At 62.2% G+C, this 18,429-nt stretch overlaps 3 protein-coding genes across 12 annotated transcripts; all 3 read left to right on the top strand.

The window, feature by feature from the left end:
* The first annotated feature begins 773 nt into the window (after window positions 1-773).
* On the top strand, window positions 774-12,390 carry LOC149861036 (SMAD family member 4-like). Of its 4 annotated transcripts, XM_090053359.1 has the most exons (12): window positions 774-920; window positions 2,516-2,760; window positions 4,161-4,335; window positions 4,413-4,433; window positions 4,675-4,884; window positions 4,973-5,098; window positions 10,739-10,891; window positions 11,008-11,061; window positions 11,143-11,326; window positions 11,415-11,583; window positions 11,670-11,808; window positions 11,990-12,390. In XM_090053359.1, exons 2-12 carry the CDS (start codon window positions 2,524-2,526, stop codon window positions 12,199-12,201), a joined length of 1,680 nt encoding a protein of 559 aa, XP_089909485.1. In that variant the 5' UTR covers window positions 774-920; window positions 2,516-2,523; the 3' UTR covers window positions 12,202-12,390. The 4 variants fall into 4 exon arrangements, with proteins under 4 accessions (XP_089909485.1, XP_089909482.1, XP_089909483.1 ...); XM_090053356.1 differs by lacking the exon at window positions 4,413-4,433 and having other exon boundaries at window positions 790-920; XM_090053357.1 differs by lacking the exon at window positions 10,739-10,891 and having other exon boundaries at window positions 790-920.
* On the top strand, window positions 12,314-15,630 carry LOC149861035 (uncharacterized). Of its 3 annotated transcripts, none has more exons than XM_090053371.1 (3): window positions 12,314-12,451; window positions 12,591-13,039; window positions 15,504-15,630. In XM_090053371.1, exons 1-3 carry the CDS (start codon window positions 12,373-12,375, stop codon window positions 15,555-15,557), a joined length of 582 nt encoding a protein of 193 aa, XP_089909497.1. In that variant the 5' UTR covers window positions 12,314-12,372; the 3' UTR covers window positions 15,558-15,630. The 3 variants fall into 3 exon arrangements, with proteins under 3 accessions (XP_089909497.1, XP_089909499.1, XP_089909500.1); XM_090053373.1 differs by lacking the exon at window positions 15,504-15,630 and adding an exon at window positions 13,219-13,766 and having other exon boundaries at window positions 12,591-12,999; XM_090053374.1 differs by lacking the exon at window positions 15,504-15,630 and adding an exon at window positions 13,219-13,757.
* On the top strand, window positions 15,056-18,314 carry LOC149861034 (SMAD family member 4-like). Of its 5 annotated transcripts, none has more exons than XM_090053361.1 (9): window positions 15,056-15,695; window positions 15,961-16,171; window positions 16,260-16,384; window positions 16,465-16,617; window positions 16,734-16,787; window positions 16,869-17,052; window positions 17,141-17,309; window positions 17,396-17,534; window positions 17,716-18,314. In XM_090053361.1, exons 2-9 carry the CDS (start codon window positions 16,005-16,007, stop codon window positions 17,925-17,927), a joined length of 1,203 nt encoding a protein of 400 aa, XP_089909487.1. In that variant the 5' UTR covers window positions 15,056-15,695; window positions 15,961-16,004; the 3' UTR covers window positions 17,928-18,314. The 5 variants fall into 5 exon arrangements, with proteins under 5 accessions (XP_089909487.1, XP_089909486.1, XP_089909490.1 ...); XM_090053360.1 differs by having other exon boundaries at window positions 15,056-15,701; XM_090053364.1 differs by lacking the exon at window positions 16,260-16,384.
* Window positions 18,315-18,429: the final 115 nt, after the last annotated feature.

The following is an 18,429-nucleotide window of genomic DNA, read 5'->3' as shown; positions in this document are numbered from 1 at the left end:
TCTGGGACACTGGGCGGTGTTGCCAGGTGGGAGCCCTAAACTCCAGCTCAGGCCTGGATGGGCCCCCAAATCACTTCCGCTGCTGGGATCTGGCTTTCCACCACGAGATGGTGCTGCTGCCGCATCATGCAAGGGGGGAGCCAGATCCTCACCCTGGCTCCCGGCGCTTTCTGCACAGCCGCTGTCCCGAGGTTCCTCAGGAAGCACCGTCCTCGCCCCTCCCAAGGCCACATCATGCTGCCGCCTCCGGCTTGGTCTACAGCCCTGACAGGCTGCCTCCGAAAGGCAGAAGGACCGCTCCTGGGGGCTTTGCTCTACTCCTCTCGCCTTGCCTTCTCCACGGCTGCCCTGCTCCCGTTTCCGAGGCAAGGAGCCCTGGGCTTCAAGTGGGCCTGTCCAGCCCAGGGCTCAGGCGCTGCTACGGCCAGTCCAGCAGCAGAGGGGAGCATCCCTCTCCGACCTGCCCTGAGCTTGGCCCCCGAGCCCTTTCGTGGGGGAAAAACGAGCTGCTTTTCACCCCTTGGGCCGGGGCCGGGCTCCTCGCCGCCCGCCCCGTGCAGAAGCATTGCAGCGCGGTGGCGCCTGCTGTCCCCGAAGCCGTCCCGGCCCCCAATCCACGGGCTCTTCCCCCGGCCGAGCGGCCCCAGAGCTGCCGCGGGGGACCAGTGCCCAGATGCCCGCAGCCGGTCCCGGGGAGCACCCCCCCCCCCCCCCCCCCCCCCCGCCACGTGCGGCGCCGGCCCCGCCCCCCAGGTGTCAGTCTGGGGCGCCGCCGGGCCCGCCCGCCCTGGGAGCGCGGCGGCGATTGGCCGCGGGCCGCGTCGCCGCCTGTGTCGGCGCCCGCCATTGGCCACCGGCGCCCGAGCGCCTCACGCGCTCCGGCTTCGCCTTTTGTTATTGTAGCGGCGCGGGCGGCGGAGGTGAGTGCGGGCGGCGCGGCACCCCGGGGGCACCCCGCACCCCGGGCCTGCATCCCCGGCTCCCGTGGCACCCCTGGGTCCCGCACCCCACACTCCCGGGCCTGCACCCCGCACCCCCGGGTCCTGCAGCACCCCTAGGTCCTGCACCACACACCCCCAAGGCGGCACCCCCGGGCCTGCACCCCTCACTCCCGGGTCCGACGGCACCCCCGGGTCCTGCACCCCGCGACACCCCGCACCCCTGGGTCCTGCACCCCTGGGTCCTGCTCTCCTGGCAGCCCACGCCTGGCCTCAGCCCCAGCATGGACCCTGCAGCCTGGCCGGGGGCTCCGGGAGACTCTCCCAAGCACCCCCAGGGCTGCCCCTGGGCTGGGGGAGTGCGGGTGCTGCCCTGCCCCAGCCGGACGCCCCCACCCCCTCCGGCAGGGACGAGACGTAGGGCCGGGTTTGGTGCCTGGTGCCCCCCAGGTGGAGCTGGTACCAGGCTTGTGGGTGACAGGGATGCCCGTGGGGCTGTTCTCCGGCAGTGACCCCAGTGGGGTCCAGCCATGAAGACACCACCGGTTTTTACCCGCCACAAGGAGAGCTGGGGGTGGGGGACGCAAGGGGACATGATGCCTCCCTGCCCAGGCACGTGGTGGCAGATGGGGCAGGACGGAAGTCGTGAGCCAGCTCCCAGCATTAGCGGGATTGGGGCTGGCAGGGCCCCGCGCACTGGAAAGTGGCTGCAGACGTGGAGGGGCTGGGTGGGGGCTGGCAGGGCGCCGGCGCCGCGCGAGGCTGATGGTTTGTTATGTCTGCTGCGAGCCCAAGGATGTTTCCCAGGGCTGGAGCAGGGCCGCGGCGCCTGCCCCAACTCACCGCCCTGCCCCCACCAGAGCCGGGGCCACTGCACATACCGCACACGTGTGCACGGACGCGCCACATGCACAAAGCGAATACACACATGCAGGCCATGCCTCCACGTAGTGTCCAGGCATGTGTGGAACATGGATATGGCACATGCACATGGCCAAAGCACGGGGACACACACGGTGCATGTGCACAAGGGACACGCGCACACAGGACACGGGAATGCACAAAGCACATGAGCGCATATGCACACTGCACGTAGACACACACAGCCTGCACACACATGCACACTGCACACAGACATGAAGCCTGCACAAGGCATGCACACGTGCATACAGCACACAGGCCCATGGCACGTGGACATGTGAAGCCTGCACATGCACAAAGCACACACATGCACACAGGAACACGAAGTGTGTGCACGCGTGCCACTCCCTCCTGCACCACGCCGGGGTAGGGGCCCCTAGGCCCCTCCTTCCCTGTCACCCCCGGCCCCCGTGCTTCCCTGTGACCCACCCATGACCCCGCAGTGACCCTGTGGGGTCCTGCCAGTGGCGCTGGGGCCTCATGCCGCCTCCCAGAGCTGGGAGCGCTCCCTCCATGCAGCTTCTCTCTGGGTCCCAGCCAGGAGGGACTCAGGAGTCCAGGTGGTTCTGGGAGGGGCCGGGGGAAGTAGGTCAGCAGTGAGGGACACTGGCTGACCCCTGGCCCAGGGCAGGGGTGACACTGCAGCTCATCAACAGGTCCAGCCATGTCGCTGGCAGCACCCAGCAGCAGCGATGCCTGCCTGAGCATCGTGCACAGCCTGCTGTGCCACCGGCAGGGTGGTGAGAATGAGACCTTCGCCAAGCGTGCCATTGAGAGCCTGGTTAAGAAGCTGAAGGAGAAGAAGGACGAGCTGGACTCGCTCATCACAGCTGTCACCACCGGCGGGGCCCACCCCAGCAAGTGTGTCACCATCCAGCGCACCCTGGACGGCCGCCTGCAGGTATCCCATGGCCTCCTGCAGCTGGGGGTACCTGGGCAACCGGGTCCTACTAGACCCCATATCCTTCCCAGAGCTGGGGGGAACCCAGGTGTTCAGGCCTTGCTAGCCCCCCTCCCCCATCCCTACCACAGCTGGGAGGGACCCAGTCATCCGGGCCTGCTACACCCCACGTCCCTCCTGGCCCCACGTCCCTCCTGGAGCTGTGGGGAACCCACGTGTCCCGGCCTGTTAGACACCACGTCCCTCCTGGAGCTGGGGGAAACCCAGGCATCCAGGCCCTGCTAGACCCCCACGTCCCTCCAGGAGCTGGGAGAGAACACAGGCAGGCGTCCAGGCTCCCCGCCCCACCTTCCTGCGCTCCAACCCAGAAATGCCCCACCCCTGCCAGCACCGGCAGAAAACCCAGGCGTCCCAGCTTGCTGCAGCTCCGGCTGTCGCTGGCCAGGCCCCACACCCTCCCAAAGCCGGGGTGGGACCCAGGCATCCAGGCGGCAGCTGGGGGGGCCAGGAGGGCTGACGTCAGCGTCTGGGACCGAGCTCCTGGGAGCCGCATTTTTGTGGCTGAACCTGGGGAGGGCCTGGGCCACAACCCCTGCTCCCTTTCCCCCTGCAGGATGGGGCCAGGCCTGGGCTGGGCGCCTGCTCCCCCTGCCCCCCCACTGCCTGCTCCCTTCCCCCTCCTGCCCCTCCCCCCTATGAGTCACCGTCTGGCAGCATCAAAGGGGCTTGTTATGTCTGGAGCCTGTGGCAGCGGCAGCGGGGGGGGGGGGCAGCCCCTTCTGGCTCCAGGCCCCCCAGGTTCTGCCCCCTCCCCTCCTGTGCCCTCCAGCTGCAGCCCTGGGGGCAGGAGCTGCAGGAGCCCCCGGGCAAGGGCTGTCTTGGTGCCTGGGGTGGGGGTCTGGCTGGGGGCAAATTTTGGGATTGGGGCTTCTTCCATGTGTCTTGCAGTGGGGGTGTGGGGGACATGGAGCCTGCCCTGGTGCCCAGGCTCTGTCCTCCCCCTGGACACGGACACAGACCAGCCCAGGGGGGCCCTGGAAGGGGGCACCTGCCTCCCCTGCCAGAAGCAGCCCCACACTCCAGTCCTCTCCCAGGGCAGGGAGAGAACCCAGGCATCCAGGCTCCCGGCCCCCTTGCTCTGACCCCCAGGCCCCTGCCCTGGAGCCCAGATGGGACCCCAGTGTCTGGACTCCCAGCCCCTTCTCTAAGTACCAGACCCCATATCCCTTCTTGAGCTGGGGACAGAACCCAGGCAGCCAGAACCCTCAGGCCCCTGCCCCCCTGAAGCCCGGATGGGGCCCAGGCCTCCGGCCCCACAGCCCCTGGTCCCACCACTAGGCCCCGCTCCCCTCCCCAAGCAGGCCAGGGAGAGGACCCACGCGTCCGGGCCACCCCCACAGGTGGCTGGGCGCAAAGGCTTCCCGCACGTGATCTATGCCCGGCTCTGGCGCTGGCCTGATCTCCACAAGAACGAGCTGCGGCACCTCAAGTGCTGCCACTTCGGCTTCGACCTCAAGTACGACAGCGTCTGCGTGAACCCCTACCACTACCAGCGCCTCGCTGCGCCAGGCGCCGGTGAGTGGGGGGGCCGGAGGGGAGTTGGGGCGGTCACCGGGGGGGGGCTCCCGCTCACACTGCCTTTCTCCCTGCAGGTCTGAGCATCCAAAGCGCAGGTGAGACCCCCTCCATGGGGCATGCAGGGCTGCGAGCTTCCCCCAGCAGTGCCCTGCAAGGCAGGCGGCATGAGGGCGGGGGGCTGGACACTTGGGTTCTCTCTCAGCTTCAGAGAGGGGAGTGGGGTCTAGTGGTCAGAGTGGGGCTGGGAGCCCGGACGTCTAGTTTCTTTCCTTGCCCAGGGACGGGGCAGAGCTGGGGGGTCGGGAGAGCAGGGTGGTGACCCCAGCTCTCCCCCAGCGCCCCCCGCCCGCCTGGTGAAGGAGGAGCTGCCCCATGACTGCGTGCAGATGGAGGTGCCCCTGGGGGGCTGCGGAGCACCCCCCGACCCCAAGCCCCGCGGAGGCCCCCCCAATGAAGCCTACGGCCCCCCGCTGCCCCCCCTGCATCTACCCGAGCCCCCCTGTGCGCCCCTGAGCCTCTACCCTACGCTGTCCATGTCACCCCCGGGTGAGTACACAGGGGAAGAGGGGGTCTTTGTGGGGGGGAGCACTTGAGCCCCACCCCATGGCTTCATCAGATGTCTCCTCCTCCCCAGCTGTGGCCCCTGGCCCCCCCCTTCTGCGCCTGCCCCCTGGCCCTGGACTGCTGCAAGTGGCCCCCCCAGCCCCGGTACCCCCTCCGCACAATGGCTGCCTGCCACACCCCCCACCACCGTGCCACAGTGAGTACCAGGTCTGGGGGGCATGAGGGGGGTTTGGGGGTGCCCCACTGTCACAGAGCTTGTAGGTGCCCTGCAACTGAGAGCAGAAATGGCTCGGGAGAGACCCCTAGTGGCGGAAAGGAGGAAGCTTAGCTGCCAGTCACCAGGACTGCACAGGTGCTGGTTGCCCCAGCAACCAGGGAAACCCAGAGACAGGAAGGGGTGGAGCTTAGCCCTTCTTAAGCACAGGCAGAAGGCCAGGAGGGCAGTTCCCCTCCGGCGGCCGAGGGAGGAGGAACTCAGCCAGAACAAAGGGGAGAACTCTGACAGTCGGTTCCTGCGGGGGGGGCGGTGATGCGCTCTCTCCCCCTCTCTCTGGTAGGGATGGATTTGTATTTTTGACCAGAATGGTTTAGCTTTATGTTATAGCCCGGGGGCTTTGTGTTTTCTGTTTAACCGGAGGACCGGGTGAGGCTATAAGGGGTTGGAGGACGCCTCATAGGGACTCCACAGTAGTGTGGAGGTTCCTGGCGCTGGAGAGGGCGCAGCATTGTTTGGGGTGCGTGGGCCCAAGCCATGGAGTTAGGGGGCAGCGAGGAGCCCTGGGAGTGAGGGGGGGCAGCGAGGAGCCCCGGGAGCAAACGAAGGCCCGAGACATAATAACATGGCCCAAGTACACCAGCACCATCTGCGAGGCTTGGGCTGCGGTGTAGGGGAGGAAAAAGAGCTGCAGGCAGCATCTGGTGTCATCGGGGCGCATAAAAAATGGGCAGCCTCCCGCTGATTAATCAAAAGTAAGATCAAGGCATGGCAGGCGAGTAAGCAGGCAGTTGGCCCACTGCAGGAGGGCGGAGCCATACTTCCAGAGGGGTTCCGAGAGTAGGACTCCTGCCATAATGGTGCATTGGCCGGGAAACTTTCGTGAGGCCATCCGCACTCTAAGAGGCTGGTTGGTCCGTGTGAAAAGACGAGCCCCTGGGTCCATCCGGAGAGTGCAACGGGAATGGATACCAATGCCAGACACCGAGCCACAACGGCAAGTCGAGGGTCAGCCCTACCAGACAACACTACGAAGGGCACTGGTAGCCAACACAAAGCGGGGCGCCCATCCGTGACCGACAGCTTGGGTAGGGATGTGTGGCTACGAGACCCAAGTCGACACTGAGGCAAGAAATGAACTTCCCGCGCTAACGGTGGAGGTGATAGTCGAGGGAAGGAAGGTACAAGCTATGTTATATTCCGGCTCACTACAGACTATGGTACGGGAGGATGTGGTACCAACAAAAGAAAAGGGGGTAGCCAATCAGGTGACAGTGCAGTGTTGGTGTGGAGACCCCCTCAAGATGACAGGGTGAGGGCTACCCTGCAAGTGGGCAAGAAGACCCGACAGATGCTGGTCGGAGTTGCTGAACATTTGCCTTATCCAGTAGTGTTGGGCTGCGACTGGCCTGAATTGTTGGACGAGATAACCAATGTGAGGCTAAGGGAGAAGGCAGAAGTATTCATAGGCACAACCGAAGCACGCCCTCCGGACAAAAAGGGTGAACAAGAAATGGACATCTCGCACCTATGGGAAGACAAGCATTTCCAGCTGGAGCAAAGTCTAGAGCCTGATTTTCAGCCAACATTACCAGAACATCTGGCCTAAAGAAACAGAGAGAGCTTACAGCCGGCGCTGATGAACACAACGCCGAGGTTCAAGATCAGGAATGACCTGTATCGAGTGGAGTTGGGGAAGCCGGAAGGGGAGGAGGTTGCACAGTTGCTGGTGCCTCAGCGCTATCAATGAGCGTTATTGAAGGTGGCTCACGAGCTCCCTATGGGGGGACATCTGGGCAGGGATAAGACTGAAGCCCATGTTCGGGCAAGGTTTTTTTTGGCCAGGACTGTTGCAAGAAGTGGCGAAGTATTGCACTTCATGTCCTGTGTGCCAAAAAGTGAATCCACGACCACCCCCAAAGGCTCCTTTAGTTCCAATACCTTTGGTGGAAGTTCCTTTTGAGCAAGTGGCGTTGGACATCATGGGGGCACTTCCCTGAAGTAGCACCAGGAACCAGTATATTTTAGTGCTACTGGATTATGCTACAAGATATCTGGAAGCTGTGCCGATGCGAACCATAACTGCCCCAAAAGTGGCAAATGAGCTGGTGAAGGTATTTTCCCGCGTCAGACTCCCTAAAGAAATGCTAACAGATCAGGAAACGAATTTCACATCGCGGGTGTTTGAGGGAGTGAGCAAGGCCTTAGGAATTAAACATCTGAGAACAACAGTCTACCACCCCCAAACGGATGGGCTTGTAGAACGATTCAATCAGACACTGAAGCAAATGTTGAAGAAGTTCGTGGTTGAGAGACCCCAGGAGTGGGACAAAATGATACCACTGTTGTTTGCAGTAAGGGAGGCACCGCAAGCCTCGATGGGGTTTTCACCCTTTGAATTATTATACGGCCGCCAACCAAGAGGGAACCTGGATCTGATTAAGGAAAGTTGGGAGGAACAGCAGAATAGAGACCAGAACTAAATCCAATATGTCATACATCTGCGGGAACGTCTGGAAGCAGCCCGAAGCGCAGCCCTAGAAAATCTCAAGGAGGCGCAACAGCGTCAAACGAGATATTATAACCGAAGCGCACGGGCAAGAAAATTGGAGGTGGGAGACGGCATCTTGGTTCTATTGCCCAACCAAGAAAGTAAGCTGCTTGCATGGTGGCAAGGACCCTACAAAGTGGTATGCCAAGTAGGGCCCATAGACTACGAGGTGTACCAGATAGATAAACAGAAGAAAAAGCAAGTATACCACATTAACATGCTAAAGAAGTGGGAGGACCAGGAATGCATGTACCTATCCATCCATCCCAAGGAATTGGAATTGGGACCCTCATTGAGGAGTATGGACTGGGGGACATGGAACTGGCCCCAAGATTATCAAAAGCGTAGAGAAGACGGGCCACTGAGCTAATCAAGGAGTACAGAGATGTATTCCAGGAAACACCTGGGGAAGCTCGGGGTGTGGTGCATCAAATAAGAACTCCTCCAGGCCAGGTGGTCCATGAGCACTGGTGGATTCCCCAATGACTGCAGAGCCAAATAAAAACAGAAATCACAGTGCTGGAGAGAGGCATTATATGCGAATCACACAGCGACTGGCAGAGCCCTGTCGTGGCAGTACCTAAGCCCGATGGGAAAATTTGCCTCTGCATTGATTTCCGGAAGGTGAATGCAGTAGCTAGGTTCGATGCATACCCAATGCCAAGAATAGACGGGCTGATAGAGAACATTGGGCAAGCTCGCTATATCTCCACCCTAGACCTGACAAAAGGGTACTGGCAGATCCCAGTGGCTCCCAAGGATCAAGAAAAGACAGTGTTTGCCACCCCCTGGGGTCTTTTCCAATTCCGTCATATGCCGTTCGGATTACATGGAACTGCAGCTACATTTCAACATCTGATGGACAGAGTCTTGGCTCCACACGGGGGCTACGCAGCAGCTTACACTGATGATATTGTAATCTACACCACAAGCTGGGCAGAACACCTCACGGCACTGAGAGCAGTAGTGCAGGACCTGAGAAGGGTCGGGTTGACAGCCAACCCGAAGAAATGCACAACAGGGAAAGAAAAAACCCAATAGCTGGGATTCCTAGTAGGAAGCGGACGGGTAAGGCCATTGTTGAGCAAGGTGGAGGCATTAGAGAGGTATCAAGTTCCTCATACTAAAAGGCAAGTGAGAGCCTTTTTGGGCTTAGCCAGTTATTATAGGAGGTCTGTACCTCATTTTGCGGAGGTGGTGGAACCTTTGACCGAGATGACAAAGGCAGAAGCTCCGACCAAGGTGAGATGGACACCGGCTGCGGAAGAAGCTTTCCGAGCAGTAAAGGACGCACTGTGCTTGCAACCCCTTTTATATACACCGGACTTTAATAAATCCTTCCAAGTACAGACAGATGCCTCAAAGGTAGCTATTGGAGCGGTGTTGATGCAGAGAGACGGTGAAGAAGAACGACCCATAGCCTACATAAGTAGGAAGTTGCATCCTCCAGAACAAAATTATGCCAGGATAGAAAAGGAATGTTTGGCAATTAAATGGGCTATCAAAACATTCCGGTATTATCTATTAGGACGTCAGTTCACACTGATTACTGATAACGCACCCTTACGCTGGTTACAAAATATGAAGATGGACAATGCTAGGCTGATGAGGTGGACCCTGAGTCTACAACCGTATTGTTTTGAGATAAAACATCGCTTGGGGGCCCTGAATACAAATGCTGACTTCTTCTCAAAGCAATACGAGGAAGAAGAGGGGCCTGGAGAATCAAGAAGATCCCAGACAAGAAAGAAGAAGGGGGGGTGGAAGGCAGGGAAAGCGAAACCCATTATGGAGAGGTAGGGTGATCACTCTAAGTATTGGCCGATCCAGTCAGGGCCAGCCTGTCAGGAGAGAGAAGAAGGGAGAGGGCCTCCCTCAGAAGGACAGCCCCCCCCCCACCAAGGGACGATGCAGCAGCTAACGTCCCAGCCAAAGGGTATATCGGGCCTGGGGTCCTACAGGCCAAGGGGCACCCTACCAAGGCTGGCTAATGTGGGGGGACTACCTGTGGCGGGTAACTCCCAACAAATCCCACGTAGTGCGCCCTTGGGGAAAAGGCGAGTAGGAGGCGCCTGAAAACCTCCGCCTTCTGTGTCCGGGTTGTCGGGTGCCAGAAAACAGGTCCAGAGAGGAGCTCCGGCAGAAGCAACACCTGCAAGGGGGAAGATCGACTTGATGAGTCTGGAATTGAAGGGGGAAGGTGTGTCGCAGAGCTTGTAGGTGCCCTGCGACTGAGAGTAGAAACGGCTCGGGAGAGACCCCTAGTGGTGGGAAGGGGGAAGCTCAGCTGCCAGTCACCAGGACTGCACAGGTGCTGGTTGCCCCGGCAACCAGGGAAACCCAGAGACAGGAAGGGGCAGAGCTTAGCCCTTCTTAAACCCAGGCAGAAGGCCAGGAGGGCAGTTCCCCTCCGGCGGCCGAGGGAGGAGGAACTCAGCCAGAACAAAGGGGAGAACTCTGACAGTCAGAACATCCCCTGGTTCCTGCTGTGATGCGCTCTCTCCCCCTCTCTCTGGTAGGGATGGATTTGTATTTTTGACCAGAATGGTTTAGCTTTATGTTATAGCCTGGGGGCTTTGTGTTTTCTGTTTAACCGGAGGACCGGGTGAGGCTATAAGGGGTTGGAGGACGCCTCATAGGGACTCCACAGTAGCGTGGAGGTTCCTGGCGCTGGAGAGGGCGCAGCATTGTTTGGGGTGCGTGGGCCCCAGCCAAGGAGCTAGGGGGCAGCGAGGAGCCCTGGGAGTGGGGGGGGGGGCAGCGAGGAGCCCCGCGAGCAAACGAAGGCCGGAGACATAATAACATGGCCCAAGTACACCAGCACCATCTGCGAGGCTTGGGCTGCGGTGTAGGGGAGGAAAAAGAGTTGCAGGCAGCATCCGGTGTCATCGGGGCGCATAAAAAATGGGCAGCCTCCCGCTGATTAATCAAAAGTAAGATCAAGGCATGGCAGGCGAGCAAGCAGGCGGTTGGCCCATTGCAGGAGGGCAGAGCCACACTTCCAGAGGGGCTCCGAGAGTAGGACTCCTGCCACACCCACGCTCTCTCTTTTTCTCTGTTTGCCCCCCCAGACACAACCGCCAGCTGGACAGGGAACACGGCCACCTATACCCCCAGCCTGGGAGGGCAGCCGCCACCACAGCCCCCGCCACCACAGCCCCCCCCACCGCCGCCCCGAGAACGGAGCCACCCGCAGCCCCCGCTGCACCACCCTAACCACTGCTGTATGTCACTGGGGGGCATTAGGGAGGGAAAGATCCCAGCCATGTGCCCTGCTCCCCAAATGCAGCTGCTTCTGGGGTGGACCCGAGCCCTGACCCAGTCCCTTCTCTGCCCTCAGGGCCCCCGCACCACGGCACAGCACCGTACCCACAGCCCGTCTCCAGCCACCCAGGTAAGTGCCACCCGCTTGCAGTCTGCCTCCCCCGTGATCTCTGCGCCCTGTGACCTCTACCTCCGACCTCTGCCCTGCCAGGTCCTGAGTTCTGGTGCTCCATTGCCTACTTTGAGATGGATGTGCAAGTCGGGGAGATCTTCAAGGTGCCATCCAGCTGCCCCGTGGTCACCGTGGATGGCTATGTGGACCCCTCAGGTGGTGACCGCTTCTGCCTGGGGCAGCTCTCCAATGTGCACCGCACCGACGCCAGCGAGCGTGCAAGGTCGGGGCCGGCGTGGGGCCAAGCGAAGGGCAGAGCAGGGGTTTCGGGGGTCCTCGTGGGCACAGGCTGAGCCATCTCTGCCCCACAGGCTGCACATCGGCAAGGGGGTGCAGCTGGAGTGCCGGGGCGAGGGCGACGTGTGGATGCGCTGTCTGAGCGACCACGCCGTCTTCGTGCAGAGCTACTACCTGGATCGCGAGGCTGGGCGTGCGCCCGGTGATGCCGTGCACAAGATCTACCCCGGCGCCTACATCAAGGTAGGGGGGCGGGAGGCCCAGGAGTGCCAGATTTGGGGCTGAGCTCGTTGTGGCCCCCCCTCCCCAGCGCTGAGTCTCGCCCCCAGGTGTTCGACCTGCGGCAGTGCCACCGGCAGATGCAGCAGCAAGCGGCCACGGCACAGGCAGCAGCCGCTGCTCAGGCAGCCGCCGTGGCTGGCAGCATCCCAGGGCCCGGCTCCGTGGGCGGCATCGCACCGGCAGTCGGTAGGTGCTAGGGCAGCAGGAAGGGCACGGCAGCCCAGTTTGCAGGGGGCTGTTCCTCGGTTTGTGGAAGCGTCGGGGATGCTGGTGAGCCCCTGGGGATGGCACAGGGAGCCCAGATACAGTTTTGGCCACGGGGTGGGGTCCAGGAGAGCCGTCTCCCCAGCAGCCATACCGTCCCCAGGGCTCTCGGCAGCAGCCGGCATCGGAGTAGATGACCTGCGGCGCCTCTGCATCCTGCGCCTGAGCTTCGTGAAGGGCTGGGGCCCCGACTACCCACGCCAGAGCATCACGCACACGCCGTGCTGGATCGAGCTGCACCTGCATCGCGCGCTGCAGCTGCTGGATGAGGTGCTGCACACCATGCCTGTGGCTGAGCCTGCGCCTGTCAACTAGCCCCGCGCCATGGTGGGCCCCTGGGCCTTCGTCCCAATTGTACAGAAAAGCCAAATAGCGGAAAGTACCAAAAATCCTGGCAAGGGGGGGCCAGGGCGGGGTTTATGCCCCTAGCCCACTCCCAGGAACATGCCCTTTGTTTGCTCCCGGTGGCTTTTAATCGTTATTTAAATGCTTTTGTGTTTTTTCTGCGTGGCTCCTGCCTGGTCCTTCCGGCTGCGGCATCTGGGGAGCTGGTCTGTGACCCCAAGTGAGTTCTGGACTGGAGCCCCCTTACGGGAGGAGGCAGATTGGGGGTCCCAGCCGTGCTCAGGGCTGTACTGTGGGGGCGGGGTGGTGCAAGCATTTTCATCAGCCTTTGCGCCAGGTCCTCCCGTGATGCTTTGCAGCAAGAGCAGAACTGCGGCTCCCGCCAGGCCTCGTGCGTCCCAAGATGGCGTCTTTCTTGAGGTCGCTGAACTACTTTTCCCATGTACCCTTGCGAAATCCAAGATTGTGCCTCCCGCAACGTTTCGGGGGGGAAACTACGTTTTCCGCCACGCCTTGCTTGCGGCCCAAGACGGCGCCTCCCGTGATGCCCTACTGGCTTGCATGGACTCCATTCCTCACAGGCCCTTGGGGCGGCCACGATGCCTGCCTGAGCATCGTGCACAGCCTGCTGTGCCACCGGCAGGGTGGTGAGAATGAGACCTTCGCCAAGTATGCCATTAAGAGCCCGGTCAAGAAGCTGAAGGAGAAGAAGGACGAGCTGGACTCGCTCATCACAGCTGTCACCACCGGCAGGGTCCACCCCAGCAAGTATGTCACAATCCAGTGCACCCTGGACGGCCACCTGCAGGTACCCCATGGCCTCCCGCAGCTGGGGGTACCTGGGAGACCGGGCCCTACTAGACCCCATATCCATCCCAGAGCGGGGGGAACCCAGGTGTTCAGGCCTTGCTAGCCCCCCTCCCCCATCGCTGCCACAGCTGGGAGGGACCCAGTCTTCCCGGGACATCATTCTCCCCTTGTACTCAGCCTTGGTGAGGCCGCAGCTGGAGTACTGCGTCCAGTTTTGGGCTTCACAATTCAAAAAGGATGTGGAGAAGCTTGAGAGAGTCCAGAGGAGAGCCACGCGCATCATCAGAGGTCAGGAAAACAGATCTTACGATGATGGGGAGGAAGAACCGGTACCACACTTACAGGTTGGGGAACTCCCCTCTTGCCAGCACGGAGACGGAAAAGGATCTTGGAGTCGTCATTGACTCCATGATGAACATGGGCCAGCAGTGTGGGGAGGCAGTCAAGAAGGCCAACCGTACCCTGTCATGCATCCACAGATGCATCTCGAGCAGGTCCAGGGAGGTGATCCTCCCCCTCTATGCGGCACTGGTCAGGCCGCAGCTGGAGTACTGCGTCCAGTTCTGGGCGCCACACTTCAAGAGGGACGTGGACGATATGGAAAGAGTCCAGAGGAGGGCCACTCGTATGATCAGGGGTCAGCAGGGCAGGCCTTATGAGGAGAGGCTACAGGACCTGAACCTGTTTAGCGTCCACAAGAGAAGGTTAAGGGGGGACCTTGTGGCCTGCTACAAACTGGTCAGGGGGGATCAGCAGGTATTGGGGGAGTCCCTGTTCCCCCGTGCGCTGCCAGGAGTGACCAGGAATAACGGTCACAAGCTGGCAGAGGGTAGGTTTAGATTAGATATCAGGAGGCGCTACTTCACAGTCAGGGCGGCTAGGGCCTGGAACCGGCTTCCAGGGGAAGTGGTGCAGGCTCCTAGCCTAGGGATTTTTAAAAGGAAGTTAGATGAGCACCTTGCCGGGGTCATCTGACCCCGGTGCTCTTTCCTGCCAAGGCAGGGGGTCGGACTAGATGATCTACCTAGGTCCCTTCCGACTCTAGCTACTATGAAACTATGATAGGCTGAGAGACATGGGACTCTAGCCTGGAAAAGCGCAGGCTCAGGAGCGATCTGATGGCCACCTATAAGTTTATCAGGGGTGACCACCAGGATCTGGGGGAACGTTTCTTCACCAGAGCGCCCCAAGGGATGACGAGGTCAAACGGTCACAAACTCCTGCAAGACCGTTTCAGGCTGGACATAAGGAAGAATTTCTTTACTGTCCGAGCCCCCAAGGTCTGGAAGAGTCTGCCAGCGGAGGTGGTTCAAGCAGCTACATTGAACACCTTCAAGAGTAAATTGGATGCTTATCTTGCTGGGATCCTATGACCCCAGCTGACTTCCTGCCCCTTGGGCAGGGGCCTGGACTCAATGATCTCCCGAGGTCCCTTCCAGCCCTGATGTCTATGAAATCCGGGCCTGCTACACCCCACGTCCCTCCTAGAGCTGTGAGGAACCTACGTGTCCGGGCCTGTTAGACACCACGTCCCTCCAGGAGCTGGGAGAGAACACAGGCAGGCGTCCAGGCTCCCCGCCCCACCTTCCTGTGCTCCAACCCAGAAATACCCCACCCCTGCCAGCACCGGCAGAAAACCCAGGCGTCCCAGCTTGCTGCAGCTCTGGCTGTCGCTGGCCAGGCCCCACACCCTCCCAAAGCTGGGGTGGGACCCAGGCATCCAGGCGGCAGCTGGGGGGGGCCAGGGGGGCTGACGTCAGCGTCTGGGACCGAGCTCCTGGGAGCCGCATTTTTGTGGCTGAACCTGGGGAGGGCCTGGGCCACAACCCCTACTCCCTTTCCCCCTGCAGGATGGGGCCAGGCCTGGGCTGGGCGCCTGCTCCCCCTGCCCCCCCGCCCCCGCCTGCCTGCCTGCTCCCTTCCCCCTCCTGCCCCTCCCCCCCATGAGTCACTGTCTGGCAGCATCAAAGGGGCTTGTTATGTCTGGAGCCTGTGGCAGCCGCAGCCAAGGCTGGGGGGCACAGAGGCCATCCCCGACACACCTTCTGGCTCCAGGCCCCCCAGGTTCTGCCCCTGTCCCCTCCTGTGCCCTCCAGCTGCAGCCCTGCATACTCTGTCCTCCCCCTGGACGCAGCCCAGGGGGGCTCTGGAAGGGGGCACCTGCCCCCCCTGCCAGAAGCAGCCCCACACGCCAGTCCTCTCCCAGGGCAGGGAAAGAATCCAGGCTCCCGGCCCCCTTGCTCTGATCCCCAGGCCCATGCCCTGGAGACCACATGGGACCCCAGTGTCTGGACTCCCAGCCCCTTCTCTAAGTACCAGACCCCATATCCCTTCTTGAGCTGGGGACAGAACCCAGGCATCCAGAACCCTCAGGCCCCTGCCCCCCTGAAGCCCGGATGGGGCCCAGGCCTCCGGCCCCACAGCCCTTGGTCCCACCACTAGGCCCCGCTCCCCTCCCCAAGCAGGCCAAGGAGAGGACCCACGCGTGGCCGGGCTCAAAGGCTTCCCGCACGTGATCTATGCCCAGCTCTGGCGCTGCCCTGATTCGCACAAGAACGAACTGCAGCACCTCAAGTGCTGCCACTTCGGCTTCGACCTCAAGTACGACAGCGTCTGCGTGAACCCCTACCACTACCAGCGCCTCGCTGCGCCAGGTGCCGGTGAGCGGGGGGGCCAGAGGGGAAATGGGGGGGGCGTTACCAGAGCTGAGAGCTTCCCCCGGCAGTGACCTGCAAGGCAGGCGGCATGAGGGCAGGGGGGGCCGGACATTTGTGTTCTCTCCCATCTTCAGAGAGGGGAGTGGAGTCTAGTGGTCAGAGTGGGGCTGGGAGCCCGGACGTCTAGTTTCTTTCCTTGCCCAGGGATGGGGCAGAGCTGGGGGGCCAGGGGAGCAGGGTGGTGACCCCAGCTCTCCCCCAGGGCCCCCCGCCCGCGTGGTGAAGGAGGAGCTGCCCCATGACTGCATGCAGATGGACCTGCCCCTGGGGGGCTGCAGAGCACCCCCTGACCCGAAGCCCCGCGGGGGCCTCCCCAGTGAAGCCTACAGCCCCTTGCTGTCCCCCCCTGCATCTACCCAAGCCCCCCTGCACGCCCCTGAGCCTCTACCGCACCCTGTCCGTGTCACCCCCGGGTGAGTACACAGGGGAAGAGGGGGTCTTTGTGGGGGGGAGCACTTGAGCCCCACCCCATGGCTTCATCAGATGTCTCCTCCTCCCCAGCTGTGGTCCCCAGGTCCCCACTTCTGCCCCTGACCCCTGGCCTGCTGCAAGTGGCACCCCCCCAACCCCAGTACCCCCCCACACACACAACGGCTGCCTGCCACACCCCCCGCCACCGTGCCACAGTGAGTACCAGGTCTGGGGGGCTTGAGGGGGGCTTGGGGGTGCCCCACGCTCTCTCTTTTTCTCTGTTTGCCCCCCCCAGACATGACCGCCAGCTGGACAGGGAACACGGCCAACTATACCCCCAGCCTGGGAGGGCAGCCGCCACCACAGCCCCCGCCACCACAGCCCCCCCTGCCGCCGCCCCAAGAACGGAGCCACCCGCAGCCCCCGCTGCACCACCCTAACCACTGCTGTATGTCACTCGGGGGCATTACGGAGGGAAAGATCCCAGCCATGTGCCCTGCTCCCCAAATGCAGCTGCTTCTGGGGTGGACCCGAGCCCTGACCCAGTCCCTTCTCTGCCCTCAGGGCCCCCGCACCACGGCACAGCACCGTACCCACAGCCCATCTCCAGCCACCCAGGTAAGTGCCACCCGCTTGCAGTCTGCCTCCCCCGTGATCTCTGCGCCCTGTGACCTCTGCCTCCGACCTCTGCCCTGCCAGGTCCTGAGTTCTGGTGCTCCATCGCCTACTTTGAGATGGATGTGCAGGTCGGGGAGATCTTCAAGGTGCCATCCAGCTTCCCCGTGGTCACCATGTATGGCTATTTGGACCCGTTAGGTGGTGACCGCTTCTGCCTGGGGCAGCTCTCCAATGTGCACCGCACCAACGCCAGCGAGCATGCCAGGTCAGGGCCGGCGTGGGGCCAAGCGAAGGGCAGAGCAGGGGTTTCGGGGGTCCTCGTGGGCACAGGCTGAGCCATCTCTGCCCCACAGGCTGCACATCGGCAAGGGGGTGCAGCTGGAGTGCCGGGGCGAGGGCGACGTGTGGATGCGCTGTCTGAGCGACCACGCCGTCTTCGTGCAGAGCTACTACCTGGATCGCGAGGCTGGGCGTGCGCCCGGTGATGCCGTGCACAAGATCTACCCCGGCGCCTACATCAAGGTAGGGGGGCGGGAGGCCCAGGAGTGCCAGATTTGGGGCTGAGCTCGTTGTGGCCCCCCCTCCCCAGCGCTGAGTCTCGCCCCCAGGTGTTCGACCTGCGGCAGTGCCACCGGCAGATGCAGCAGCAAGCGGCCACGGCACAGGCAGCAGCCGCTGCTCAGGCAGCCGCCGTGGCTGGCAGCATCCCAGGGCCCGGCTCCGTGGGCGGCATCGCACCGGCAGTCGGTAGGTGCTAGGGCAGCAGGAAGGGCACGGCAGCCCAGTTTGCAGGGGGCTGTTCCTCGGTTTGTGGAAGCGTCGGGGATGCTGGTGAGCCCCTGGGGATGGCACAGGGAGCCCAGATACAGTTTTGGCCACGGGGTGGGGTCCAGGAGAGCCGTCTCCCCAGCAGCCATACCGTCCCCAGGGCTCTCGGCAGCAGCCGGCATCGGAGTAGATGACCTGCGGCGCCTCTGCATCCTGCGCCTGAGCTTCGTGAAGGGCTGGGGCCCCGACTACCCACGCCAGAGCATCACGCACACGCCGTGCTGGATCGAGCTGCACCTGCATCGCGCGCTGCAGCTGCTGGATGAGGTGCTGCACACCATGCCTGTGGCTGAGCCTGCGCCTGTCAACTAGCCCCACGCCACGGTGGGCCCCTGGGCCTTCGTCCCAATTGTACAGAAAAGCCAAACAGCGGAAAGTACCAAAAATCCTGGCAAGGGGGGCAGGGCGGGGTTTGTGCCCCTAGCCCACCCCCAGGAACATGCCCTTTGTTTGCTCCCGGTGGCTTTTAATCGTTATTTAAATGCTCTTGTGTTTTTTCTGCGTGGCTCCTGCCTGGTCCTTCCGGCTGCGGCATCTGGGGAGCTGGTCTGTGACCCCAAGTGAGTTCTGGACTGGAGCCCCCTTACGGGAGGAGGCAGATTGGGGGTCCCAGCCGTGCTCAGGGCTGTACTGTGGGGGCGGGGTGGTGCAAGCATTTTCATCAGCCTTTGCGCCAGGTCCTCCCGTGATGCTTTGCAGCAAGAGCAGAACTGCGGCTCCCGCCAGGCCTCGCGCGTCCCAAGATGGCGTCTTTCTTGAGGTCGTTGAACTACCTTTCCCATCTACCCTTGCGCCAAATCCAAGATTGTGCCTC

The sequence above is a fragment of the Crocodylus siamensis genome, chromosome 6 (assembly GCF_052110815.1).
Source record: "Crocodylus siamensis isolate JL-2025a chromosome 6, ASM5211081v1, whole genome shotgun sequence".
Classification (NCBI taxonomy): Eukaryota; Metazoa; Chordata; order Crocodylia; family Crocodylidae; genus Crocodylus; species Crocodylus siamensis.
The sequence above is the reverse complement of the archived record's forward strand: the minus strand, read 5'-3'. Positions and strand labels throughout refer to the sequence as shown.